General features: G+C 39.5%; 1 protein-coding gene across 1 annotated transcript; it reads left to right on the forward strand.

Moving 5' to 3' along the window:
• Positions 1–258: 258 nt before the first annotated feature.
• On the forward strand, positions 259–23426 carry LOC108594857 (retinal homeobox protein Rx). The gene is made up of 6 exons (XM_017979996.1): positions 259–586; positions 1116–1274; positions 6291–7361; positions 7990–8156; positions 22421–22586; positions 22651–23426. Exons 1-6 carry the CDS (start codon positions 259–261, stop codon positions 23346–23348), a joined length of 2589 nt encoding a protein of 862 aa, XP_017835485.1. The 3' UTR covers positions 23349–23426.
• The last annotated feature ends 1535 nt before the right edge of the window (positions 23427–24961 follow it).

A 24961-nucleotide genomic window follows, 5' to 3' on the forward strand; every position in this document is an offset into this window, starting at 1 on the left:
ACCGGTTTCCAATTTGATTCTGCAGCTAAACACATTTCGAGCAGCGTCAACTTGTTTATTGCCAACTTTGCCTTGGCACCGTGCGCAACGGTTACGGCTGCATATAAAAAAAAACGTTAAGTCAGTTACAGTTTAAGGCAAAGCAAACAAAGTTATAGTCGTCTTTAGTGCCGTCGCTTTGCATAAATAATAACACAAGCTTAGCTAATAAATATTAAAGCAAGTTACTTTTAGTGCGTGCGTGTGTGCGTGTTAGTTATGGATATTAAAGCCACAGCTGTTACACCACCCATGCCAGCAGCTGTGGATGCTGTTGCGCCCGCGTCGGCAACGTGCAACGTTAATCTGGAGCAATTGCAGCATAAGCAGCAGGCATTCCAACACATCTTTGAGCAGCTGGTGCAACAAAGCGGCGGCAATCACAAGCTGCCGCCCAAGCAGCTGGAGCATTTGCGTCACTTGCTCAGCAATGTGCGTGATGGCAAGAATTTGCAATTGGTGCTTGAGAAGTTTAAGAATCTGGAGCAATTGCAGGAGCACTATGTGCAGCTGGGCTGCAGCAATAACAATACTGTGATTACAGAGGGTGAGTTTAGTTCCCGGAAAGCGTTTGCCATTACTGATTAGGCATTTTAATTAACACAAATTGACGCTATGCATGTATGTGAGCATATTGTAGCGTGCGCTGCGTAAAATAATTTGCAAATTATAAACTAATTGCGCAGGCATGTGGCCAATCATAAAACATTTGCCAGCTAAAGTCGCCAAATGTATTAGACGCAAAAAACTGTTGCCTACTTTTTGAGCGTTCACTTTAACTAGCATGACAAATGCGCATTAAACTGCACACACACACACACACACACACACACAAATACAAACGCATGCAGCATTGTCGCTTAGCTGCAATTACAGTTTTTAGCTCGTTAAAACTGTAAATAAAGTTGTGTGTGTGTACATTTTAATACATTCAAAATTGCTGACAAATTTGCATAGCTGGCAACTGTTGTCGTGCGCCTAATTGACTTTTCCAAACTGTTGGCAAACAGGCTTTTAATTCACATGCACTAACTGTCCTTCTTCGCTGCGCTTTTTTATTTTGCTCTGCTTTACAGACAGCGACACAGCGCTCAAGGACAATGCACGCAAATTTGGCGCTGGCGGCCAAACGCTCACGCCACGTCACACCATCGACGCTATACTGGGACTCAAGAATCGCAATGGCCAGCCGCAATCACAGCAGCAGCAGCAACTGCAAGCGGATAACAGCGATGGTAAGCTACATAACTGTCATTATTTATGCATTAAGCATAAGTCAAAGTGTTGTAATCAGCTGCCAGGCATACTATAAATCGATTTCAATTACGGCTGTTGCCAGCTTCAAATCAACAAACACAATCGCAAAATTATATTAGCATTCATTTTGGTTTTCTTTTTTTCGGGTTCTCCTTTTCGACTTGACTTTCGTGCCTTTCGCCTTTCGTCTGCGGGGGCTGCACTTTAGCGCCGTCGTCGCCGATGCACGACAGCTGATAAGCGCAATCAGTCAACGGTAATCGGTTTACATGACTCCAGCTATTGGGGATTAGGAGCTCAAGTTTTTCTTGCTTTGCGTGGGCGTGCGCTTTATGGCATTTGCTTCTTGGCCAATTTAAACTTTCTTTTTGCCCTTTGACGTTGCATTTAACGGCTAGTTGTTAGTTTTGAAGGCTTTTTAACTGGATTATAGCTGGATTTATGTGTGCCCGGTGCCAGCTGGTGACTGCCTCGAATTGCCCGCCAACAAACACTTTGTATTTTATTTATTATTATTATTGTTTGGAGTAAGTGCGCTGCGACCTAAAAGATCTATTGTGCCTCCCACTGGTAGATGAGTTAAAGTTCTCTATCCAGCCCTATTTTGTGCAGAAATGCCAAAATTTGTGAAAATTGGGTGGGGCCCAGCGCTTTATGTTTTTGATTGCCCCCAGAATGCTGCTAGCAATTTACAGTCTCAGTTGCAAAAAGATAAGTAAAGATAGCTAGCAACAAAAAAAAAATATAATTTATACTAAATAAGAAAAATATTCAAAATAATTAAGTCTTCTCAGTGGCAACATCTAAGTAGAGATAAAGAATTTGTAGCATTCATTATTGCAGCTCAATCATAAAAGTAAAAATGCCATTTTGCTTTAAAAATAATAAACAATAAATAAAAATTAATTTCAAATTTTTACACTAGTTCAAACTGAATAAAATAGATTTACAAAAGTATTACAAAATAAATAATAAAATTTCACCCTAAGCTTTAGTTAAAAATCGATTCATGTTCATTGCAAATTGTTACACTCAATAAAAAAAAGTCCGAAGCTTACTAATTGAATCAGGCATAATTATTTGCAATTACTTTGCATAATTTTTTGCACATTTATTAATTAAAAAATAATACTACATAATTATTACAAATTATAAAATGTGAAGACATCAATCATTTGTCTAGATTTTCAATTAGCCTTGAGCTTGATCAGCTATTTCCTGTTTATCAGAAATGCCGACGCCGCAGCATTTGGCCAAAATCAATTAAAAGACGTTTGCAATTAATTCAATTAAGGCATTGCGTTAATGAATGCCAAAAGACAACAAATGTGGCTATAAAGTAAATGCAAAAACCGCATGACAGCAGCAGCAGCAGCAACAACAACAGCAACGTGTGAGCAAACAAAATGGAAGCCAAAGCTGTAAGCAACACAAGCGCAGGTTAAATGGCCGCAAATTAATTAGAAGCAAGCAAAAAAGCACAGACTGGCTACTGCAGAGTGGGCGCGTGTTTATAAATAAGAGATGAGGAGTAAAGGGGGGCGTGGCAGCTAGACTTTGCCTTTAAGTCATAATCATAATTAAACTGCGGCTAGACACAAGCTGTCAAAAAGCATTTAAACTGACAGCTGGCTCAGCCGGCGTTACAAGCGCACACATTAAGAGCTCAAAGAGCGTTTAGAGGGCGGGGAGGAGGGGGCAGAAGCGGAGCCGACGTGCTCATTAAAAGCGCAAGTCTGCCTACAAGTGCATTAGGCCAAGTCAAGCTGAGTGGAGTGGAGTTTCGGAGATGCTGCGATCAAGATAAACAAGTCAGTCATAAGAAAGAGACAGCGAGAAAGAGAGAGAGAGATAGGGAGAACTGCTGACGCCGACGCCAGTGATCGCTTTTTGTTGTTAGCCACGTTAGCCCCATCGAACTGAATTGAACTGAACTCGAGTTGACGCGGCATTAAATTGAGCATTAAGTCATTTAATGATTTTAATGCCGTGTCCGAAACGAAGCGCGCGCGTCGGTGTTGCAGCTCGGCTTATTAGCCGCCTTTTGTTGCCAGCAACAACAATAACAATCCACTTTACTTTTAACGCAATTGATTGACAGTTTTGTTTATGGCTTGTTGCCGCTCTTGATATGCCTCGATCTCTGGGTCTCTCTCTTTCGCTCGCCGGAAGATGCCAAACATTTTGTGCATTTCCTACCTGTTGGCCATGACTTTTAAGAAAACTATACGCACGCTAATAACATTTCAATTAGACCGCCTTAATGGCCAAGTTGTTGTACTCTTTATTGTTTTCAAAACTGTCAAATCATGCAAGTGACGCGATTAACGTCAATTTGTCCTTTTTTGCCGACGAAAAAAAAAAACATTTGGTCGTTCGGGTTTCACTGTACTCAATTAGGCAACTGCAGCTTGTCAGTAGCTGACTTAATTTGAACCTTTTAACATTTCAACTTTGCGCCACACTCAATTTGTTAACAAGCGTAGCAACAAAATACAGAAAATTTCCAGCTGCCAACTTTAATTGCCAACGCTCTAAATCATAGACAATGTCTGTGGGCTATTCAAACTAAAACTCGTTACTTAATTGAACTGTCGATCAGAGCATTTGGCTGTGAATGAATTTTTGAATTTATGTATGAGTTTGCATATTGAATGCTTGCCTGACTGTGACATTGAACTGTGTAGGAGTTGCTTTTAATTCTGAGTTCATTCATAAGCTTGGAAGAAAGTGCACAACAAGCTCGAGTTTAAGTACCTGAAAGTGGAAAATCAGACAGAACATGTAGAATATAAAATATAAAAAAAAATACAAAAATCAATTTGCTATATATTTTGTTTTGTTTCGAGCTTTAATTGATAAACTTAATCTGCATAAAGAATATATAATTGATTTATTTATTTACAAACTTAGTTATTATACAAAATATAATATAATAACTAAAGGTGGTGACTGCTAGCTGCTTAGGCCTTTGACTACAGAATATTTAAATAATAATATTGTAAATAGAAAATATAGTAAAATATTTAAATGTTAAGACACTTTTATTTATATTGCAAATCAGCTTTGAATGATAAACTCAATCTAAAATTAGCTTAAAGATTATTTAAATAATAATAGTGTAAACAGAAATTATAGTAAATTATTAGTAAATTATATTTATTTTTATTTATTTTGCAAATTAGCATACAAACTATAGCAAAATTATTTAAATGCTTTGCTATTTATATTAATTTCCACATTAGCGTAACAAATATTTAAAGAATAAAATGCTTTCAAATCTTAGCAGAGATAAAAGGTTTAGCAACTTCTATTTATATTATAACATAGCTATTTTCTGATTTACTTAAATTCTAATTGTATTGCTTTGTAAATTAATTAAATTTTCTTCAATCTATTTGATGCTCTTACAACTCTAAGCCATTGAGCACTGTAGGCTCCGCTCTTCACGCCCAAAAGCAATTACCAAAATATTTAAACAATTAACCAAAAAAAACGTGTGAATTTAGCGCTTACATAGAAATTATGAGCACCATTGATTGGCTTGTAATTCGCACAGTTCGCGCTTAGTTTGACTTCATTCATGGAATAATAAAAATCTCGTTTTTTACCATTTTTTGCGTTTGTTGCGCATTTGGTTTTGGTCTCAGGCACACGCAACTCAAGCACGCACTCGGTGTGGGCTATGGCGAGCTCTGGGGTCTGGGGTCTGTGTATGGGAGCTACTGTGGCGCCGCATGTGGCGTTTCACGCCTTTTGTTTGAGCTTTTTGTATTATGATTAAAATGCGTGAGGCTTTATGTGCTACTTCATTTGTTTGCCTGTTGTTGTGTGTTGAAAACTTTTGAATTTTTTGATGTTTGATTTCATTAACGCCGCAGTGGCTCCAAATCAAAACGCATGTGGTGCGTGTAAATTTCGCTTGATTGCGCGCTCGCCGGCGAAGGTTAATGCCATGCATTTTACTCGCCAAGTTAATTAGCCCAGGCAAGGCAAAGAGTTTGACCCAATTAGAGAGCGACTGCGAAAAGAGAAAGAAATCAATAGAGTGCGCTCATAATTACATTAGACAGCGATTTATGTAATCGAACGAGCGCAAATTAAATGCCGCAGTTACGTACATCAAAAAGCAATTACATAAATAATTATAGATATTTCGAGTGTACCCAAACTAGCACTGAAATTGAATTCGGTTAGACAAAGTCACTGCAAATAGTTAAGCCAACCACCCACAGAGCTTAACTATTGTTTGGGCGACAACTAATGACTTCCTCGCATGTCACGTGATATGTGCCAGCGCCAGCTAGCACGCCCATTAGCTCAACGCCCCACCCAGCCACCCACCAGCTAGTAGTTTACACTAGCGCCGCCGCTTTGCCCTACGGCATTTGGCATTTACTGAGAATTTTTTTATGGCCACACACACACACACAGCAAATACGCGGCGACTAATTGAAAGCCGTTTATTAATGGTCTGAGCACAACAGGTGCAAGGGTTGGAGTGTCAGTCAGCCCCCCCCTCAAATTAAATAACACATTGTTATGTGGCGCAGGCTTTTAAGACTGTCTAATTAAAAACTAATCAGGCCATTACGTCTGTAGCTAACAATTGTTATGTGAGTTGCAGGCACAAAAAGTTCGCTGACATATTTTGTATATTAAAAGCATTGCAGCTTAGCTTAGAGTTAACTTTGGTATAGTCAGAGTTATTAAATTTTTTGACTTTATATAAAAATTGTAATACTAAGCGATAATTCTTATTTAATCAGTCAGTCAGTCAGTCAAATTTGGCTTTGCTTTCAGCGCTTGAATTAAATAAAGTTACTTTTAACTTTTATAATAAAAGAAATTTAATGTCTATGCCTATAATAATAGCAATTTATTTTATTTATTTTGTTATAGAATTCAGGGCTTTTCTCTTGCTGCTTTCAAACTTGATACGCTTTGTCTTGCTGTTCCTTTTTTAACCTGCAACTTTTATTTTCCATTTGCAGGCGATGGCGACGCTTGCCTGGCGGATGAGGATGCCACCGATTTGCGCTGCAGCATGTCGCTGACGCAGCTGCGCAGCATGGATAATCACATGGCCAGCATGTTGCAGCAGCATGCCAAGAATGGCTTGCACTATGGCCCACCCACGCCACCTGCTGCTGCCGCAGCGCCAGCGCAGTCGGCGCCACAGTCGCTGCAGCAACATGCGGGCAGCTTTGGCTATCACAATGCCTTTGGCTTTGTTCAGAGTCATGGACAGCATGGACATCATGGACATGGCTATGCGCAGCAGGAGGACGTGGCAAGCAATTACCTCAATTCAATGCATCAAATGGTTGAGGCCAATCAATTGCAACCGGTGGTGGCGCCACCGCCGCCGCCACCGCCTGGCGCCTATGGCACGCATCAGCAGCACTTGGCGGCGCTGGCTGCGCATGCGCAGGAGCAGCAGCAGCACCACAAATATGTCAAGTCATCACCGCCAACAGCAACAACTGCGAGCAGCTACTTTGTGCCGGATGCAGCAGCAGCAACCACACAGCTGGGCGTGGCAGCGCCTTCAACAGCAGCAGCAGCAGCAGCACGTGACTTTGATGAGCGCTCCTTGTCGTCCGGCAGCGAGCTGGAAGACGATGAAGATGATGCCACAAAGCAGCAACAGCAGCAGCAGCACGACAACAACATTGATGTTACTACGCCGCCCACGCCGCGGCCGCTGAGCAATGCCAGCAGCATTGGCTGCAAGCGCAAATCCTCAAGCGTCTACTGTGATGATAATGAGCCCAAATTAGCCAATGGTCAGCAGCTTGGCAATTACAGCATAAGAGCGCGCAGTCTCGATGAAGTGCAGCAGCAACAACAGCAGCAGCAGCAACAACAACAGCAGCAGCAGCAACACTTTCAGCACGACTATCGCAACAGCAACAACAACAATGCAAATCCGAACAACAATGCCACAGAACATGTGGACAATGATAGTCTAGTCAATGGCAGCTGCGCCTCCAGCGAGGATCTCAATCAAACCAACAACAGCGAGCAGGGCGAAAAAATCACATCCGGCAGCGATGATGAAGGTGAGTACAGTGAAGCTTAGCGCACATTTGCTAAGGCGGGAAATATTTCAATATGCAATTAATTTCCTTTTTTTATTAACTAATCAAATTATTTAACTGAAGACTCTAAGCGTAATTGCTTAAGCTATAACGCATCTAAAATAAACGGAATTAAGAGAATTTTTTGCAGAAGTTATAGAGGATTTAATTAATTTAAATTTATTAATTGCGACCAAACTGTGATTCTAACAAAAAATGTTCAGATTAATGTTTCATTAGATAGATGGATAATTAAATTAACTTTATTTTGATATAAAATATACCTCCAATCAAAGTTTAAACACCCGAAAGTAGCGAAGTTCGAAGGTATTTGACTCTTTTTAGAATAGAGCATCAGATTTTCCAGAGGGACAATTTTATTCAAAAGTTTTTTGATTTAATTTAAGCTTAACAACAGTAACCAGCCTGTGATTGTTACAAAAAATGATCAAATTAATTAATCTGTTTCATCAGATAGATTAGTGAACTATATTTTTATATAAAATATGCCTCCAATCGAAGTTTAAGCTGCCGCATTTATTTTCTATGCAAAGTTCGAAGCTATTTGACTATCGATTTGCTGATCCTCTTTCCCATTCTGCATTTGCAGGCCAGGACGACAACTGTGCCAAGAAGAAGCATCGCCGCAATCGCACCACCTTTACCACCTATCAGCTGCACGAGCTGGAGCGCGCATTCGAAAAATCGCATTATCCTGATGTTTACTCACGTGAGGAGCTGGCCATGAAGGTGAACCTGCCCGAAGTGCGTGTGCAGGTGAGTAACGGGGCAATGCTGTTGTCCAGCTTTATTTATATGCTGACTTTAGCTAATTGTGCAATCAACATAAGCAATGTTGTCTGTGTAGCCGGAAATTAAACAATTTCCGTTAACAATTTATTTTAACGAAATTAAGTTTGCACCTGAAAAAAAAATCAAACGAGTTGCTCGACAGCGATTTATGTGAGTTTAGATAAACTGCAAAAGCAACTTTAATTTATTTGTTGTAAAGCGAAACTTTTGCCAACTTTCTTTCAATGCATATTAAAATTTATGTCTCAATTGCAAACTGACAATGCCAGCCAAACAATAAAATGTATATGGAAACTTATGTTGAGGCAAGAGAATTATGCATTTTGCCTGTGACAATGCGCCTTGCGACTGATTCACGGCGCTTTTCGCTGCATGTCTGACTGCCATTCGTTTCGGGTGGCAAATTGTGACGTTAACGGGCGGAGCGCCTCATAAATTCCATTCATAGTGGTGTAGCATAAAAGACGCCCCCAGCCCCCAAGCAAAACAAACCGTTGAAAGGGCTCGAGTGCCAACTTGCTGTGGCATCTAATTGCATATGGAACTAGCTAAACTGTGTGGACCAGTTTTGAACTAAGCTATAAACTGTTGAACTGTAGCGCAAGGCGCGGCCACAGGGGGTCACAATATCAAATTTCATGCATTTCTTTTTTACACACGGCGACAGAGTCGGGACGACAAATCATTTTTATTGACTAAACATTATCGTGCCGACGACGATTGCCAAACGCGTTGTTGTCTCCAATGCCTGACAACAACAAAAGCAGCAACAACAACAACAACAACAATGCGACAATATGCATATAAATAAATAAACAAATATACAAAGTTAGCTTGGGCCTGAGCGACTCGTAAACGAAATACTAAAGTAATGAGCCAAAATCGCATAAAAATTTTGTTCTAGCTGCCTTTGCTCGATTTATCAGTATTTTTAGATGGCGTACGGCCCTCATGTGTCACTTTGTCAAATTGACACGAATTCAAATTATGCCAGCCACACACACACACACACATATACATATAGACTAAGGGCACCCTCAAAAAAAAGCAGAAAAAAAAGCATTGCCAGCTCCTTTGACTAGCAGCAAGTTTAACTCGTTTTTTCGATTTAGTGGGCACATTTTGTTGTTGTTGAGGGCGCGCATGTGTATGTGTGTATGTGTGTATGTGTGTGTGTGTATGTGTAATCGTATTTGCGGTTAGTTTGCATGAAGTTCTAGTTATCGTAACGGGTCTGAGGGAAATTGCTTGGTGTGCAACTCGTTGAAGGTGGAAATTTGTTTTGATTAAGTTTGCACACACACAAAGCAAAAAGCAAACGCCAAGCATAAGTAAGTAAGAAGAAAGAAAGCAGAGAAAAAAAAGAGAAGAGTTTATATGTGAGTTGACTGAGTTGTTACTTGGCCACCCGCCCCCCCCACCTCACAGAGCACAGTCAATCAGGCAATACAATTTCTCGTTTAGATGAGTTCATTTTTTTGGTTACAGTGGGTGGCGCTTGATTGTGCATTGTAATAGATTTGCTAAATGTTTGTTTAAAAAGTTTGATTGGATTTTGCAGTTGCCAGCTCTTGCTTTGCTTGTTGTTGTTGCTGCTCTATTGTATTTTGTATGCATTTTTGTGGCTTGTTTGATTGTTGTTTAAATGGCAATATATTGGCCTGCCACTTGGCACAACATTTAGCTTTTTAGTTCTGAGCGACATTTGATGAAAATGCAATAAAGCAGAAACAATCATTTTGTGGTCTCGCAGCCAAAGCAATTAATACGAGCTGCACTCAACCCAGCGCTATATGCAGGATTAGGCTTATCGCAGATGGTAACCAAAACAAGCAGCGTTAAGCCGTCGAAATTAAACAACAGCTTAAATGCCCTAAACAAAAACATAGACACATCATTAACACAGCAACTGAAGAAAAAAAAAACGTTGTCAGCTGGCAATTGTTGTTGTTTTTGTTTTACGATGTGAGCTAGAGCATATGGCCTACAAAAGATGACAATTATTTTATTTGGATTACATGCTGACAGCCAACAATTTGCAACGCGTCAAGCGCTTGACTGAGTGCGCCAAAAATTGAGTCTGCGCAGCACAAACATTTAAGGGGTTAATCATACGCCGCATTAGGCACAATCAACTGAGAAAAGACACAAACACAAACACACACACACACACTTAGACGCTTGAGCGCAGAAAAGAGTTTAATTAGAAACCTAATTTGCCATGGCAAACCAAAGCTAATTGCTATGGAAAAACATAAGCAAACTACTGCCAACAAAAAATTTAGTTGATTGATGAATGGGAAATAGAGCAGCTTATAAGGAAGTTAATGCTTGGGTTAAGTGCTGCTTAACTTATTAAAATCAGTCTGCATTTTAAGCTAAGCAAAGCTTAAAGTAAAAGCAGCAATGCTCAAGCTGTGCTGCTACCAAAAAGAGTTGAATAAATAATTTTAATGCAATTTAAATGCTTAAATTTTTGACATCAGTTACTTAAAATCATATTTAAAATTTTTAAAAATATATGTAGAATTGTTCTGTTATTTATTAAAATATATGTTTACTCGCTTGTATTGACAGCTATATAAAATTTGTTATTAAATATTTTTATTAAAATATTTTTGTACTATATGTGCAGCATTTATTAAACTGTTTTTCACTGTAAATGCTAACAGTTTATTTTCTCATATATTCATTCAATATCTCTTTTGGCTATATACAGTTAAATACTCGTATAATGTACTTTCTGCCATAACTTTGCTCAACTTGCAATTAAACATTCCGATTGCAACAAAAAAAGGCAGCAATAAATAAATATTTTACTTTGCTGTTCAGTCAGTTGCATGTAAATGAAAGCATTTGAAATGTACATGCCACATATGAGAGACAGTAAAGAATTTTGAATATGCACATTGCGTGTTTGCTTATGCCCGAAATGTAAATCATCAAGCCATTAAATTGTGAGCGCTCGTGTGTGTGTTTTTTGTCGAGCAAGGCAATTTTTATTAATATTATTAGCAATCGCAGCTAAACAAATAAAGCAAAAGCAAAGCACTGACTGTCAATTATTTTTGCATAGGCAAATGATTAAATATCGTAAAACTGTCAGGGTACAAAATACTTGAAGGAACGAAAAACATTCAATATGCCGAGGTTTATTTATCTGCATATTGCGCATACGACTCGTGTGTGTCGTGTCTAGTCTTTGCATGCGTGTGTGTGTGCATAAAAAGCAAACAAATAAAAATGTCATTTCACTAACAAATAAAATAGATTTTTATTGCATTCCACTTGCGACATTTGCCATGGCCTCTGTCTCTGCTTCTGCCGCCGTCTCTGTCTCTGTCTCTCGACTCGAGCTTTGTGTATTTGTCTGCAACGCTCCATTTATCTAACAATATCGATATATTTATACTTGTACGACTCTCGGCTTTCGTTTTTTCACATGTCTCATAATAATAATAATGCATATTAGGTTCATTTGTGTGCGCCTTTTACTTTTGGGCCACAAAACAATTTTTATTGAAATCCTATACAAATCTAATAATGAAAATAATCAAGACAACAACACAGCACAGCGCAGTAGCAACTTATCTATCATAAAAAGAATCAAACAAACATGCCACACCCCAACGATCAATTGCTGGAATGAATTGAATCCCTCGAGTGCTGCGCTAGCATATTTAACGTTGACCATTTATTAGGCACTCTCTGTGATTTGCTCAGCGCCCAAGTGACCAAACGCCCAACTAATTGATTTAATGTACCTCAAAGTGTGCTGCAATTTGTAGAATAAATGCAATATAAAAAAAAAATGCTGCGCATAAATAAATAATAATAAAAAAGCAGCAGCAACGACAGCTGCTCTAAAGTGCCGAGCGTGGGCGTGGGGAACAATTAACACGTTATGCCACCTTTGGCATTCTAACCACAACAAAGCAGCCGCAAGGGTAAACAATAAATATATATTATGCTCGAAAGTCAAGTAGTAGGGTTGCACATCTGTCATTTACATACCTAAATGTTTAACAAAATAAAACTGTCCAATAAAACAAAGCCAGAACAAGAAAAAACGAAAATGCAGAATCAACACTTGAAGCGAGCTGGCTAATTATGTATTAATAAACAATGAACTGCCGACATATAAATATAATCGTATAATGTATGAGTAGTTTAAGTGCTGTAAACGCCAGAGCTGCAGCTACAGTGTGATCGGACTATAGCCGACTTAAGCTTTACTACAATTGAGCAACAAGCTAAATGCAATTTGAAGTTGCGCTTAAGTTGAAATGAATATTTTTCTTCAACTTCTATTTGTAGCAGACTTTATAACTGTTTGACTAGCTATATAACAATTTAGTTTAACAAGTCAGCGTAGTAACTAAATTGTTTACTTAACAAATGTTTGAGCTGCTCGTATTAGCGATAAAGCAGCTGCGAACGTTTCTGCTTGTCAAATGAAGATTACTCCTAGTCCAGCCTAGAAGAAATGTCTATAGCTTAACTTTTATTGCCTAATTAAAGTCTGAACCGTATTTTAAGTTTTACTATATTTAAATTATTGTATTAATTAAGAGGCTACTTCTTTTTTCGTACTTTTATCAGCTTGAAGCGACTTTCATGATTTTCAACATCAGCATATTACTAATTTAAGTTAAAGATATCAACACTTATACCATTATTTAAGTCTTGTGTATCTTTGGAAACAAATTTTAAGATATTTAATTCATTGGCTTCGAAATTATTATTTTATTTTTTTATAGTTTGGCAGCATGACTCAACGTAAACTAAGCAATAGACATTCCACAAGAGTTTCAAAATAATTTGAATATAATTCAAGGCATTCAGTATTGTTTAGCTCTAATTCAACTGCGTTGCTTTGCCATTAGCTCTTTGCTTCTTTCGATTCATTGTAAGCTTGCTGACGCAGCTTTTGCTTTCTAGTTGCCACAGAACTTTGCCGCTTTCAATTAACCCACATTAGGCGCACTCAATACAATAAGCAGCAGCTGAGTTACGCCTACATATAAAGCAGTTTACCTGCTGCAAAAGAAATGCGTGTCGCAATTAATTAAAACCGCAGAAGACGCACATGCCGCAGCTTCAGCTCACAGACAGAGAGAGCCAAGGACATGGGCTGCGGCTGCGACTGAGACTGCGGCAGAACAATGTCGGCATTATATTGTTTATTTGCCGCTGCAATGGCATCCAATTTCATTCCTTTATGCGACTTATTGAGTTTACGCTGCGGCGTAGTCTTCGTTGTCCTGGCCCAAAGGGTGTTGTCTCTGCTGGTTGTGCCTGCAAGCTTCAAACTTTAAAGCAGTCGCCGCCGCCGACGTCGCCGCCTTTTATCTGCTAAAGTTTGCTTAGTAGACTTCGCATCCTTGTGCCACAACGTGTGGGTAATTTAAGCTACGAAACGTGTTCGCTTTAGAGATCCTTTTTGCGTATATTGAAGAACGCCCTCTGTTTGTCTAGTGACTGCGCTTTTTGCCAAGCTAATGAAATCAATTTCAAGCAGCAGCGTCGGCGCGTGCAAAGGATTTGTATTTTTTTTATTTTGTTGCTAGTTGCTGGCACTACTAAGCATGACCATGTCAAAAGTGAGGTTATGCACGTAATTTGCTTAGGCTTTATATCGAATTCAGTCGTAACCTGTCAACACATTTCAATATAAATGTATAAATCAAAAGGAATGAAATTATAAATCATTTTTTCGTTGCCTTCGTTGCCGCCCTCAAGCGTCAAACCAGAGCCACCCCCTGACAGCCAAACATAACCTCACTTGACATTAGGGGTTACAAAACAAAGCCACCCCAGCCCACATTCCCTGCTCTCACTTCCTATTCGTTTTGTGTGCTGGCGGGCACACTCAAAATATGTTTGGCTTAAAGTGAAACAAAATACGATCAAATGTAATCAAGCGAATACAATTACAATTACAATGAAATTATGCGACGTTATATATTTGTTTCATCTTAAATTGCTTGCCAAATTAAAGCTTAGACAGTGTTACTAAAGCTGCGCTGAGAAATCTTTGCGCCAACAGCAGCTGCCTGGATCTCTACTTGAGACATCAAGTGTTTGCTGCTGTCCAAGCTTAGCCCTCAACAAAAATAAAATAAAAGGGGGTGGCTCACGCTGTTGGCAAATTATGAATATTATTCAATTTGAACGCCTAAATGCCGTTTAATGAGTTGCACATCTGTTCAACGTTCAACCTTTCACATTTTTATTTTTCATATATTTTTCAAGTGCGTCAGAAGTCAAAACCCAAAGCCTGTCGGCGGTCCTTACATTTTGTTGTTGTTGTTGATTATTGCATTATGCCACTTGCCTTGTTACATGCACTACATTATATGATGTGTCAGATGTCAAGTAAATATATAAAAGCGAAATCACTTTTTGATTTTTTTTTGCTTATCTCGAGCACAAAACAAATTAGGGCGCAAATTGTTTGCCAAATGAGCGGAAAATTATTAAATGAAAACGTTTAGAGTTGCATAAGATATTTTGTAACTAAGTTTGGAAATGTTAAAAAGCTAAGCAGCTAAATTTGTTGCTTATATATGTGAGGAAATTGATGAGGATGTCAAAGTAATGTAAAATAAATTAAGAATATTAGATTATTAGTAGATTTATTGCTATGGTAACTTGTGCTTGAAATTAAAATATAATTTTAATAGCAATAGGAAATTATAAAAAGCTTAATTAAAACCCATTGATGAAGATAAAATAATTGTACAAGGCAGATGAAAGTCAAAGATGGATATGAATGTCATAAATTTGGTCGCTCTACTCGACAATTTCAATCTCTAACTTTAGTTTTAACTATGTTCCATATACATATGTTTTAATATCTATTAGTCACCAACATATTTGTCTTATTAGTTGTATAAACTCAGATATATTTAAGCTTAAGCTTGTATCAAATAGTTCTAGCCAACATTTGAATCTTTGTCGAACTGCAATAACTTGATAGCTTAAATTAATTCGTTTTTATATCTTTTTATTTCTCCTTAGAGTTACTTAATTCAAAACTATAGCTACTAATCATAGTTTCAACTACTAGCATTGGCAACACGTGTCCTTGGTTAGACTCTCCCAGCAATTTACTCAAAGCTTGCCGCATCTATTGTGGCCTGGCAGCTAAACGCTGAGAATGCTGAGAGTAAGATAAAGAGAGTGAGAGCAAAAGATACAGATGCTTATGTTATGCACATATGCCTGTCAGTTTAAATGAGCATTGGCTTAAGTTGTCAAATTAGCAGCAAACAATACAATTTCAGTTCCAATTTTTTGTATCTTTTATTTTCGGGTTTTCGGGGGAAGCTGCGCTGACTCAGTGCAGTCAATCAAATGAAATGAAATGAAATTTTCAACGAAATGCGGCAGGTACTTGAGCCAGCCAGCAAAAGAATAAAAATGATATGTGAAATGTGACTTAATCAGCTTTATATAAATGCTTGTTTTGACAACGAGAGGAAGGCCTAAAAGGCACACAACCCACACACACACACACATACACAAGAGCCTAATTATATGCGCACACAAGCTGCTTAACATAATTACCCAAAAAAAAATTTATAAATAACTTTATGTGGCAAGCTTAGTTTTATTATTTGTGAGGGTTGCATAGTTTGCTTGATTTCCGCTTTTAATTAATTTATGTGTTACATGCTAATTGATTTTATGCGTTTTATAAAAAAATATAGAGAATGTTGTGGTTGCCATTGTTATTGTGCGCATAAATCATAAAACACTTAAATAATTTTCCGTGCAGTTGCCACTTTATGATGTGCTAATTAATCACCTAACAAATGTTGCTGTTGTTAGTTTTTGTTGCTCGCCATGGCAATATGTGTGTATATAATGAACGCACACGCAAATTCTAATTAAGTTATCAAGTTTTAATATATGCAAGCCAAAGTTTTAGCTGCCAAGTCAAACTAATTTATATTGTCATAAAGCACATTATTCAAATGTTTTTGGCGCGTAATCAGCGGCAAACTGACGACCGCAGTCACAAATAATTTTGTATGGCTTAGCAGTGAAGTTGCGAGGGTGGCTTGAAAGTTGCGAATTTAGCTGAATTTGCTTACAGATTTTTACTTGTGCAGTCCTCAGGCATTTTATTCTGTTTGCTTAAGGATTAGAGTAGTCCGATTCTGCTCGCAGCCTTTGATGTAACGAGGGCAGCCTAAAAAGTAACAACTTAAGCGATACCTAGTCGGTTAAGAGTGGTTAAGGTTAAGGTTAAGGCTTTCTAATTGCGTTTGCTTTCTAATTGAGTTTTCATTTGCTTGTGAGCAGCTTCGCTTATCGGAGCAGCTACCGCCAATTCAAACCAATTATTAGTAAATTCGCCCACTAGCGATTGCTTTGTTTCTTTTATGAAAACTATAAGCGGAAGCTCGAATATTTAAATAAAATAGTGTTGTATTACCTAAGCCTATAGATAAAATTTCTAGTCGTACTTATGGATGTTTAATTCTATTTCTATTTCAATTCTTCAACACCAAACATTGCTGAATTCACTTCAAGTTTCTCATTGCTGAACAAACCAACAAAATCAGCCACCCATAACTTCTATCTAAATTTTAATAACTCCACTCTGCTTAACTTTAAAACTGCCCTCGCTACTTTGCGTCACTTTTGTTTACCCAAAACCCAACTGGCCACAGTTGCAAATTAAAAATGCGTTGTGCGAGTGTCAACAAAATTTCTACAAACCCAAAAAGCAAAGCGTGTGACAGTTACCAGCAGCACCCTACACACACACACACATACACATATTACAATGGGTTTGCTGCTGCTGGGCATATTTGTCGTTCTTTTGTAGCTGATTTAACTGCTTATTAACTGTGCGTGCGCTCGTTTGTTCGTTGGCTGAGGCTCGGTATGTCAGCAAGTAAATAAATAGCTAATTAAATACAGTGTGACACGTGGCGCTGCCCAAATACGCCCAGCCAAACAACCCCCCCTGCCACTCGCCCGCTCGCAATAGTCAAAGTCAGTTTAAGTTAAGCAGAAGAAATTCGTAGCAATTGGAAATTCGAGCGCGTTTGATCGAGTGGGTGTTAAATGTAGTACCTGGGACCTGCAGTGGGCGTGGCACACTTCTTCACTCGCCTTTTGACTTAGTTCTTTATTCTCAAACGCTGCTGCTGCGACTGGCAGGCCAGAGGCGTGTGTCGCGCTTTGTATTACAGTCATTTGGACTGCAACCAAAACTGTTATTAGACCTAATGAGGCAAGCAGCTAAAGTTGCGGCTTAAGCGACAGCAAGCAAAGTAGAATGTTGCAAGCAAAACTATTAGTTAATGCTAGTTAGCTTAGAAATATATTTGTTGTACACTTTGAGTAAGGGAAACAATAACTGCGGATTTATTCGCCTTTCAATATGATTTTGTTGCTTCATGGAAATAAAAAATTTAGTTGGCACCATGTGCATTTTAGCTACAACTTAAACAAAATTCAAGCGTTGCCTAAATGTTTTATTGTTTAATGTTAATTATGCTACTAGAAACAAAGTTGCATTACAACATTTTACAATTTTTATTTTTGATTGTATATGTTTTGTCAAAATAGTATAAAAAATCTTAGCATTGCCAAATTTGAATGCAGTTTTGTTCAGCTGTATTTACAGCTTAGCAAAGCTTTATAATTCAGAGTTGTTGACTAAATTGTTTACTATTCATTTATGGCTTGGATAACTTTAATGCGTGCTTGTTTAAAAATGTTATATATAACGAAATTCTAGCTATTATTTTGTTCTTATTAAATGTTAGCTAACTGCTTCAAAATTGGTTTAATTTTAAAACCTTTTGCCTTACTTATTGGAACCTACTTGATATTTCTATTGCTCTGCTGCTTCAATAATTCGTTTTGTAATCTTCAGCGGCTTGAGCTTTACCTGCTTTGCGCACTCACAGGACTCGCAGCGGCGTTGAGTGTAAATCAATACGCTTGTCGGCTACTAAACTAATTAAAACATCTTGTGAGCTTTTGTGTGCATTGTTTAGCTCTAATTTGTACCGCAGAGTCGTCGAAACAGGATGCATGGCTCGCTCGTATGTGCCCCGGAACTAAAAGCCAACAAAAGAAAACATGTCATAAACTAGCGCAAAAAGGACGCCACGCTGTGTCTTTGTTAAGCGCGGACTGCGCGACTGAGCTGAACTGAAATTATGACAGGCATACTTGGCTGACTGATGTCTGTCTGGGGCTGCCTGGCTAAAAATCCTGCCAGGTATATAATTAGGGTCGGCCAGGCAGCCAGCCAGCCAGCCAGCCAAGCAGGCAGGCAGTTTTTTAATTGAATTAAAGCTTGCACAACACAGAACACACACACACACATACATGCGCGTGTGTGTGTAGTCGTTGTAAATTTGTATGCAGATGGAACATTGGCGGGCATACATTAGCTTAGGCGCCGCTATCAATATCCTTGAACGCAACGGGTTGTCCTGTCGCTCGCCAGCGCCTCGCTCAACTCAAAAGAGTCTAATTATAGAGTGCACTTCGAACTCTCTATATATTTTCCATGCAATTAAATGCTTATCAAGCCGGCAACAAGCAGCAAATGCATTGGCGTCGCTCAAAACTCAACTTCAATCAAATTGATTGAATTGCATGACGACATACGAAAACTAATGGGGGCATAATGATTATGCGATCTATAATTGCAGTGTGCCCACAGCAGGGCGACTACAATATTATACTATGTGTGTGTGTGTGTGGCTCAGCACGATAATCACAATTGCCGTAAACCATTAGCATAGCCCAGAGGCCAAAGCTAGTTAGCCAAAGAGCAATTCATAAACTTGCCAACCAATGAATGCAAAATGGGAAAAAAAAAGCAACGAACGAAAAGTTTAACAATGCTCGTGTAATGACAAGACGTTGTCCCAAAAGCTCTCACACACACACACACACAGACACACACACTTGCGCTCACTCTCTCTTGCTGTACAAGTTGCAAACAGTTTTATTAAGCTGCTGAGCTCTTGTGTGTTAAAAGTCAATTTTCCAATTTGCAAACTGTCAAAAACATTCGAAAAGCAATTTGTGCCATAGCATAGCACACACACACACAGACACACACACACACATACACGCAAGCGCTCTCGCTTGCTCTCTCTCAGTTTGCAGTGAGTACAAGTCAAATTGCGTATACGCCTTGTATGCTTTTTGGGCGACGACACTTTGCGGCAGAAGTTTTCCAATAAAACGGCAAAACTTTGCTGCGAACAAAATTAAAGAAGACGAGGACGACGACAACGATGAGCATAACATGCACCATGGGGTTGCATGCCACGCTTGCCTGCTGCCAGTTTATATTGTTTGTGCCACAGCGTAGGCCCAGGGGTGGGCTAACAGGGATGCTCAACGCCATTTAACTGTGGGCTCCAGCTTCAGAGCTTCAGCTTCATTTTTATTTTATATAGTACTTTTTTTTCTTTTCTTTTTTTTTTGGGGACAGGCAAATTGTTTGCTGCCAATGTGAAGTTTATGAAAAAGATTAAAGTTGAAAAGTGGTTGACTGAGCAAAGAGTATGGCGGGTGGGCGTTGTGGCCTGGCGCGTGCTTTGGGCCGCTCCACATGAATGCCAAATGCCGCAGCAGTTGGGCGCTGCTGCTGATGCTGCTGCTGATGATGACTGGGGCGTGCAACAGAAAATGTAGCAAAATTGAAAATGGCTGAAATGGGCGCGTATGTATGTGCGTGTGTGTGTGTTTGTATTTGTGTCTATGGGGTGGAAAATTGAGTTTGGCAGGCGGGCAGGCCCTTGCCCAGCATCAAGAGCCAAAGATGAAAGCAGACAATTTGCTGATGATGATGATGTTGATGATGATGCTGTCGACGAAGTTGATAATGGGCGTGCCACCCAAGCATGCTCTCATTCACTCTGCCACCCTCTCTCTTGCACACATACGCGCGCGCTCTCTCGCTCATCTCCAGGCTGTTGCTGTTGCTATTGCTGTCACTCTGTGTGGCGCTTATGACGCACCATGAATGGAAATTACAAAATTGATTTTGATGATTTAATTAAAATGAAGAAGCACAAACTCAAATTATAACAGTCGCCGACTGGCAACAGCAACAACAACAACAACAGCAGCAGCAGCAGCCATTGCTCTCTCTCTGCTCACACACACACACACACACACACACACACACACACACATATACAGACTGCTTGCCGCACATACTGCCAAATGTCAATATTCATTTAACATTTGGCAACGCTTGCTTTGGCTGTGTGTGTGTGTGTGAGTAGCTCGAATGTGGCCTAAAGCTGCTAACTTTAATTTATTTTCTTCGTACAGATTTGAGCGACAGGAAATTAGACTTTGAGTTGCTTCTGCTACTTCAAGCTTTGTTATTACTGTCACTTGGCTATGCTAATTTATCATATACTATCTTCATAGATTGATATGCTAAGCAACTAAATAAAGCTAAGCTACTGCTCATTAAGTTTTAAGTCATCAAACTCGAAAGCATAATAAATTGTTGAATAGATGTAATAATTATGATTGATGTGGAAATATACAAAACTTATCTTAAAACAAAAATTCGAATAATTATAAATTATATTTGCTTAAATGTGAGACTTTTGCTTTGGTCATATGCAAATTTAAAATTGTATTTTAAGTACAATAGTTGAAAACTGTTGAATTTTAGAAAGTTAGAATCTCTTTTTGCTTTGAATGAAGCAATATAAACACTGATTATATTACTTTATTTAAAATGCTTAATTAAGCTGAGTTTTTCATGAACATTTTTAAAATTTCACTTAGTCGAAGCTAAGCTTTGTTGCTTTCACTGAATAAAAATCTAAGCAAGCTAAACAAGTTCTTAATAAATTCGAAGAATTAAAATTAATGCTCGATGGCATAAACTAATGAAAACTATGGGAGTTTACTTAAGGAAAATATTTATAATTTTCAAAACTAATGCTTAAATGTTTACATAGCCACAAATATAAAGCAAATGATGCTTGAATATTTTTATTGCCACAAATAAAAAGACATAACTATCTATAAGTTTAGAGCTATGTCTATATTTCTTGCCTTGTCTACATGCTATGAGGGTTCACTCTAACGCGTGTGCACTGTACATGAAGCCAACAAGTAAACGCTCTAAATCGTAATCAAAAGGATTAGCAGCAGTTTTGTCTGTCTGTCTGTGCAAATGCAAATCAGTTTCAGCCTGAGCGGCAAATTGACAGCGAAAATAATTTAACGCGCCATTATGTTTAATTAAAGAGCCGCAGCAACCAAAGGCACGCACACTGACTAACAACAACAACAACAAGAGTAGCGGCAAGTGTGGCAAGCAGCGCTGCTTGTTTGTGTATTTTGTGGCAGCTGACAGACTAAAAACAAACAACAAGTACTTTAACGACGCCAACTACGACATAATGGTAATGAAATTTCCATCAGAAATAATTTCTTATTAATTTGCGCAAATTGCATTTAATTACTTTGAGCGCTGCAGCAGCGCAGCCGGCGGCAAAACGGAAATCCAAAAATGTTGCCAAGCCCTCCCCCCATCACAACCAAAGCCAAAGCAGAGCTCATTTGCGCTCACTCTCTGGCTGACGCCCCCTTGCTCGCTCAGTTGTGTGTTTGTGTGTGTGTTTGTGCGCTCTCTCGCTCTTTCACGCTCTTGGAGCCTTACCACTAATTAGACAGACGCTTGGGCTGTGCGCTGGTTTGGCCATTGGCAGTTGAGCAGCAGAGCTTGGCATGCTCGCACGCTTGGAGCTTGGTAACGATAATTCTAATTAGAGCTACGGGCACTAATTGAATTTTATTTCTACAGCACATTGGGATGCTTAATGTGCTTGTTGCTGTTCTTGTTGTTGTTGTTACGCCATTTTGTTTGCCTAGCATGTTGAACTGTCTGTATTTTTGGCTGCGCTCTCTCTCTCTCTCTTTCATTCGCTCTCTTTACATTGTTGGCGCTCATCTCTTGCTGTTGTGGCGTGACTTTCATTAACATTTTTGACTGGGCAGCCATTTTGCTTTTCTTGCGCTTGCTGTCTTGCTCTTGCTAATTAAGCCTTATGCAGTGCGCTGCTGACCTTCGCAGTCACCTTGTTGTGTCTGCTTAGACACGCGGCCTGATTAAATTAACGCCTCGTTTTAATTGCCTTTTGTTTATAGCACAGTTTATTAACCAAACACCTATTTTTTCATATTTTTGCTTTTGCTTGCAGGTCTGGTTCCAGAATCGTCGCGCCAAGTGGCGGCGCCAGGAGAAGTCCGAGAGCCTGCGCCTGGGCCTGACACACTTTACGCACCTGCCACATCGACTTGGCTGCGGCGCTTCCGGTCTGCCCGTCGACCCTTGGCTATCACCACCGCTGCTGAGTGCGTTGCCAGGTAAGCTACAGCTCATAGATCCATCACTAGCCCCCCACTCAAGCCAACTTTATGGCATTCGCAGGTTTTCTGTCGCATCCGCAGACCGTTTATCCCAGCTATCTGACGCCGCCGCTGAGCCTGGCCCCAGGCAATCTGACTATGAGCAGTCTGGCGGCCATGGGACATCATCATGGGCCACCGCATAGCGGTCCGCTGCAGCCACCACCAACTGGACCACCGCCGCCGCCGCCGCCTCCACCGCCGCATCCGCATCATCATGCTGTGCCGCTGTCTCATTTGTCGCCGCATCTGTCACGCATGTCGCCACATGCAGCGTCGCCGCATCATCCCAATGTGGCCAGTCTGCCGCCACTGCCACCCAATAACAACAACAACAACAGCGGCAGCGCCAACGCCTGCTCCAACAACTCCTCCTCCGCCTCATCACTGGAGTGCAGCGGTCCGGACGTCTGCATGTCACCGCAAAACCTCAGCATCTGCAATGCCGACTCCAATGGCGATGCACGCGACTGCAGCGACGACGCCGAGGGCAACAGCAGCAACGGCGCTGGCGGCCTGGAGAAGTGCGCCAACGAGCTGCTCGACGTCGGCAGAGAGAGTCCGCCGCCACCCTGCACGCTGTCCATAAAGCGCACGCCCGCCAATACGCCACCGCAAGTTGGGAACGTGGACATGCGCAGCAATTCGATCGCCACGCTGCGCATCAAGGCCAAGGAGCATCTGGATAATCTCAACAAGGGTCTCGTCTCCATGGTCTAGACACTACGCACACACACACACACACACGCAATCGCATAACTGTTTAGTTTCTAACAAAATATATTTATGTGTGTAATTTTTAGTTTAGTAAATTATCAAATTGATTTGCAAGCCGTTATAGCAAATAGTACACTAACTACAAAAGCTAATATACATAAACAAATAGTTGTAAATGTGCATAGATTTATTTGTAACATTTTAAAAGCATTCCTAACATACTTAACACAACAACAACAACAAGAAAATGAAAAACCCAAACTGCATAATTAGCACGAAAATAAAAATACAAAAGTTTTAGCTCAAGCTCAACAAAAATTTGTTAATTATCGTTGTGTGTAGTGTTCATTGATTACTTAATTAGCCGCCCTCGCTGTAGCAATTAGAAATCTTTATCAGCGCTCTTAATCAGCTGTCAAAATCTCATTAATGACTAAATTAATAGCCAACACACACAAAAATGGAAAGAGAATGAGTAAGAGAGCGCGCTTAAGAGCGAGCAGCTTGGCTGTGGCGCCTCAAGTAAATGCCGTGGCAACAAATTGAAAATGCTGACAAGCAGCAATTAAATGCAATTAAAAAGGACTAAATGCACAGCAAACAAAGGCGCATAATGACACATAATTGACAGGAACATGGCACAGGAAAAGCTTAAGGGGACACTTCACATATACACACATATGCATATGTATATGTGTGTATTTTAGTTGTACATGTCTGCAGTAATAAAATAATGAATAAATTATAATTGATTAACGCCGTGGGCAATTAAAATGCAAGCACGTTGTGCACTGTGCACAGCGGTAACCAAAAATGGGGAGAGAGACTGACCGGTTTGTTTGCACTATAAACTGCCATTACAATAGTTTCGAATCAACCTCGCTTTGGTTTGCATGTGTGTGTGTGTGCAAGGATAATTACAAGCAATTATATATGTGTGCTTATCACATGCATTATATCTTGTAAAATCTGTATAAAATATATAGTTTGAATATGCATTGCAGAGGGCGAAAACGCATATGAAGGGCAATTGTTATTTACATGGGAAAAGTAAACTAAAATTACATGTAAGGTTTGCATTTGAACAAAGAGAATAGAATATATATTATATTAATAACAGTTTATTCAACATTACTGCAACACAGCTTTATGGTTTATTAAATTAATTAATAGACATTAAATGCTTTCATTTTTACTTCCTCCTTCAGCGGCAACTGACTCAGTGCTCGATAGATGGCGACACCATCTATACCCACAATTTAAGCACATACACAAACCAGCGTGCACAGTTTTGCAACAGCTGTTCCCACTTCAGCCCCGCTACATGCTAATGGATGACAGTTGCGCAGCAATTCAAATGCAAGTTCAACAAACCGCCAACAGTTGTAAGAGCTTTCGTTGAATTCATTTTTAAATGAAAAACTCATTTACATGCAATTGCTGTCACACAGCTGTCAAACTGTAAATGAGCTATGAAGGGAAAGCAAATGCATTTGTTGCAGTTTAACTAATGTGCACATATAATTAGCTCGCGGCTGATTGACTGATGTTCGCGTTGAGAGGCAAATGACTCATGCGCTTAAGAATAACAAACTTGTGGCACTGAGTGTAATGCC

Source organism: Drosophila busckii, chromosome 2R (genome assembly GCF_011750605.1).
Source record: "Drosophila busckii strain San Diego stock center, stock number 13000-0081.31 chromosome 2R, ASM1175060v1, whole genome shotgun sequence".
NCBI classification, from domain to species: domain Eukaryota; kingdom Metazoa; phylum Arthropoda; class Insecta; order Diptera; family Drosophilidae; genus Drosophila; species Drosophila busckii.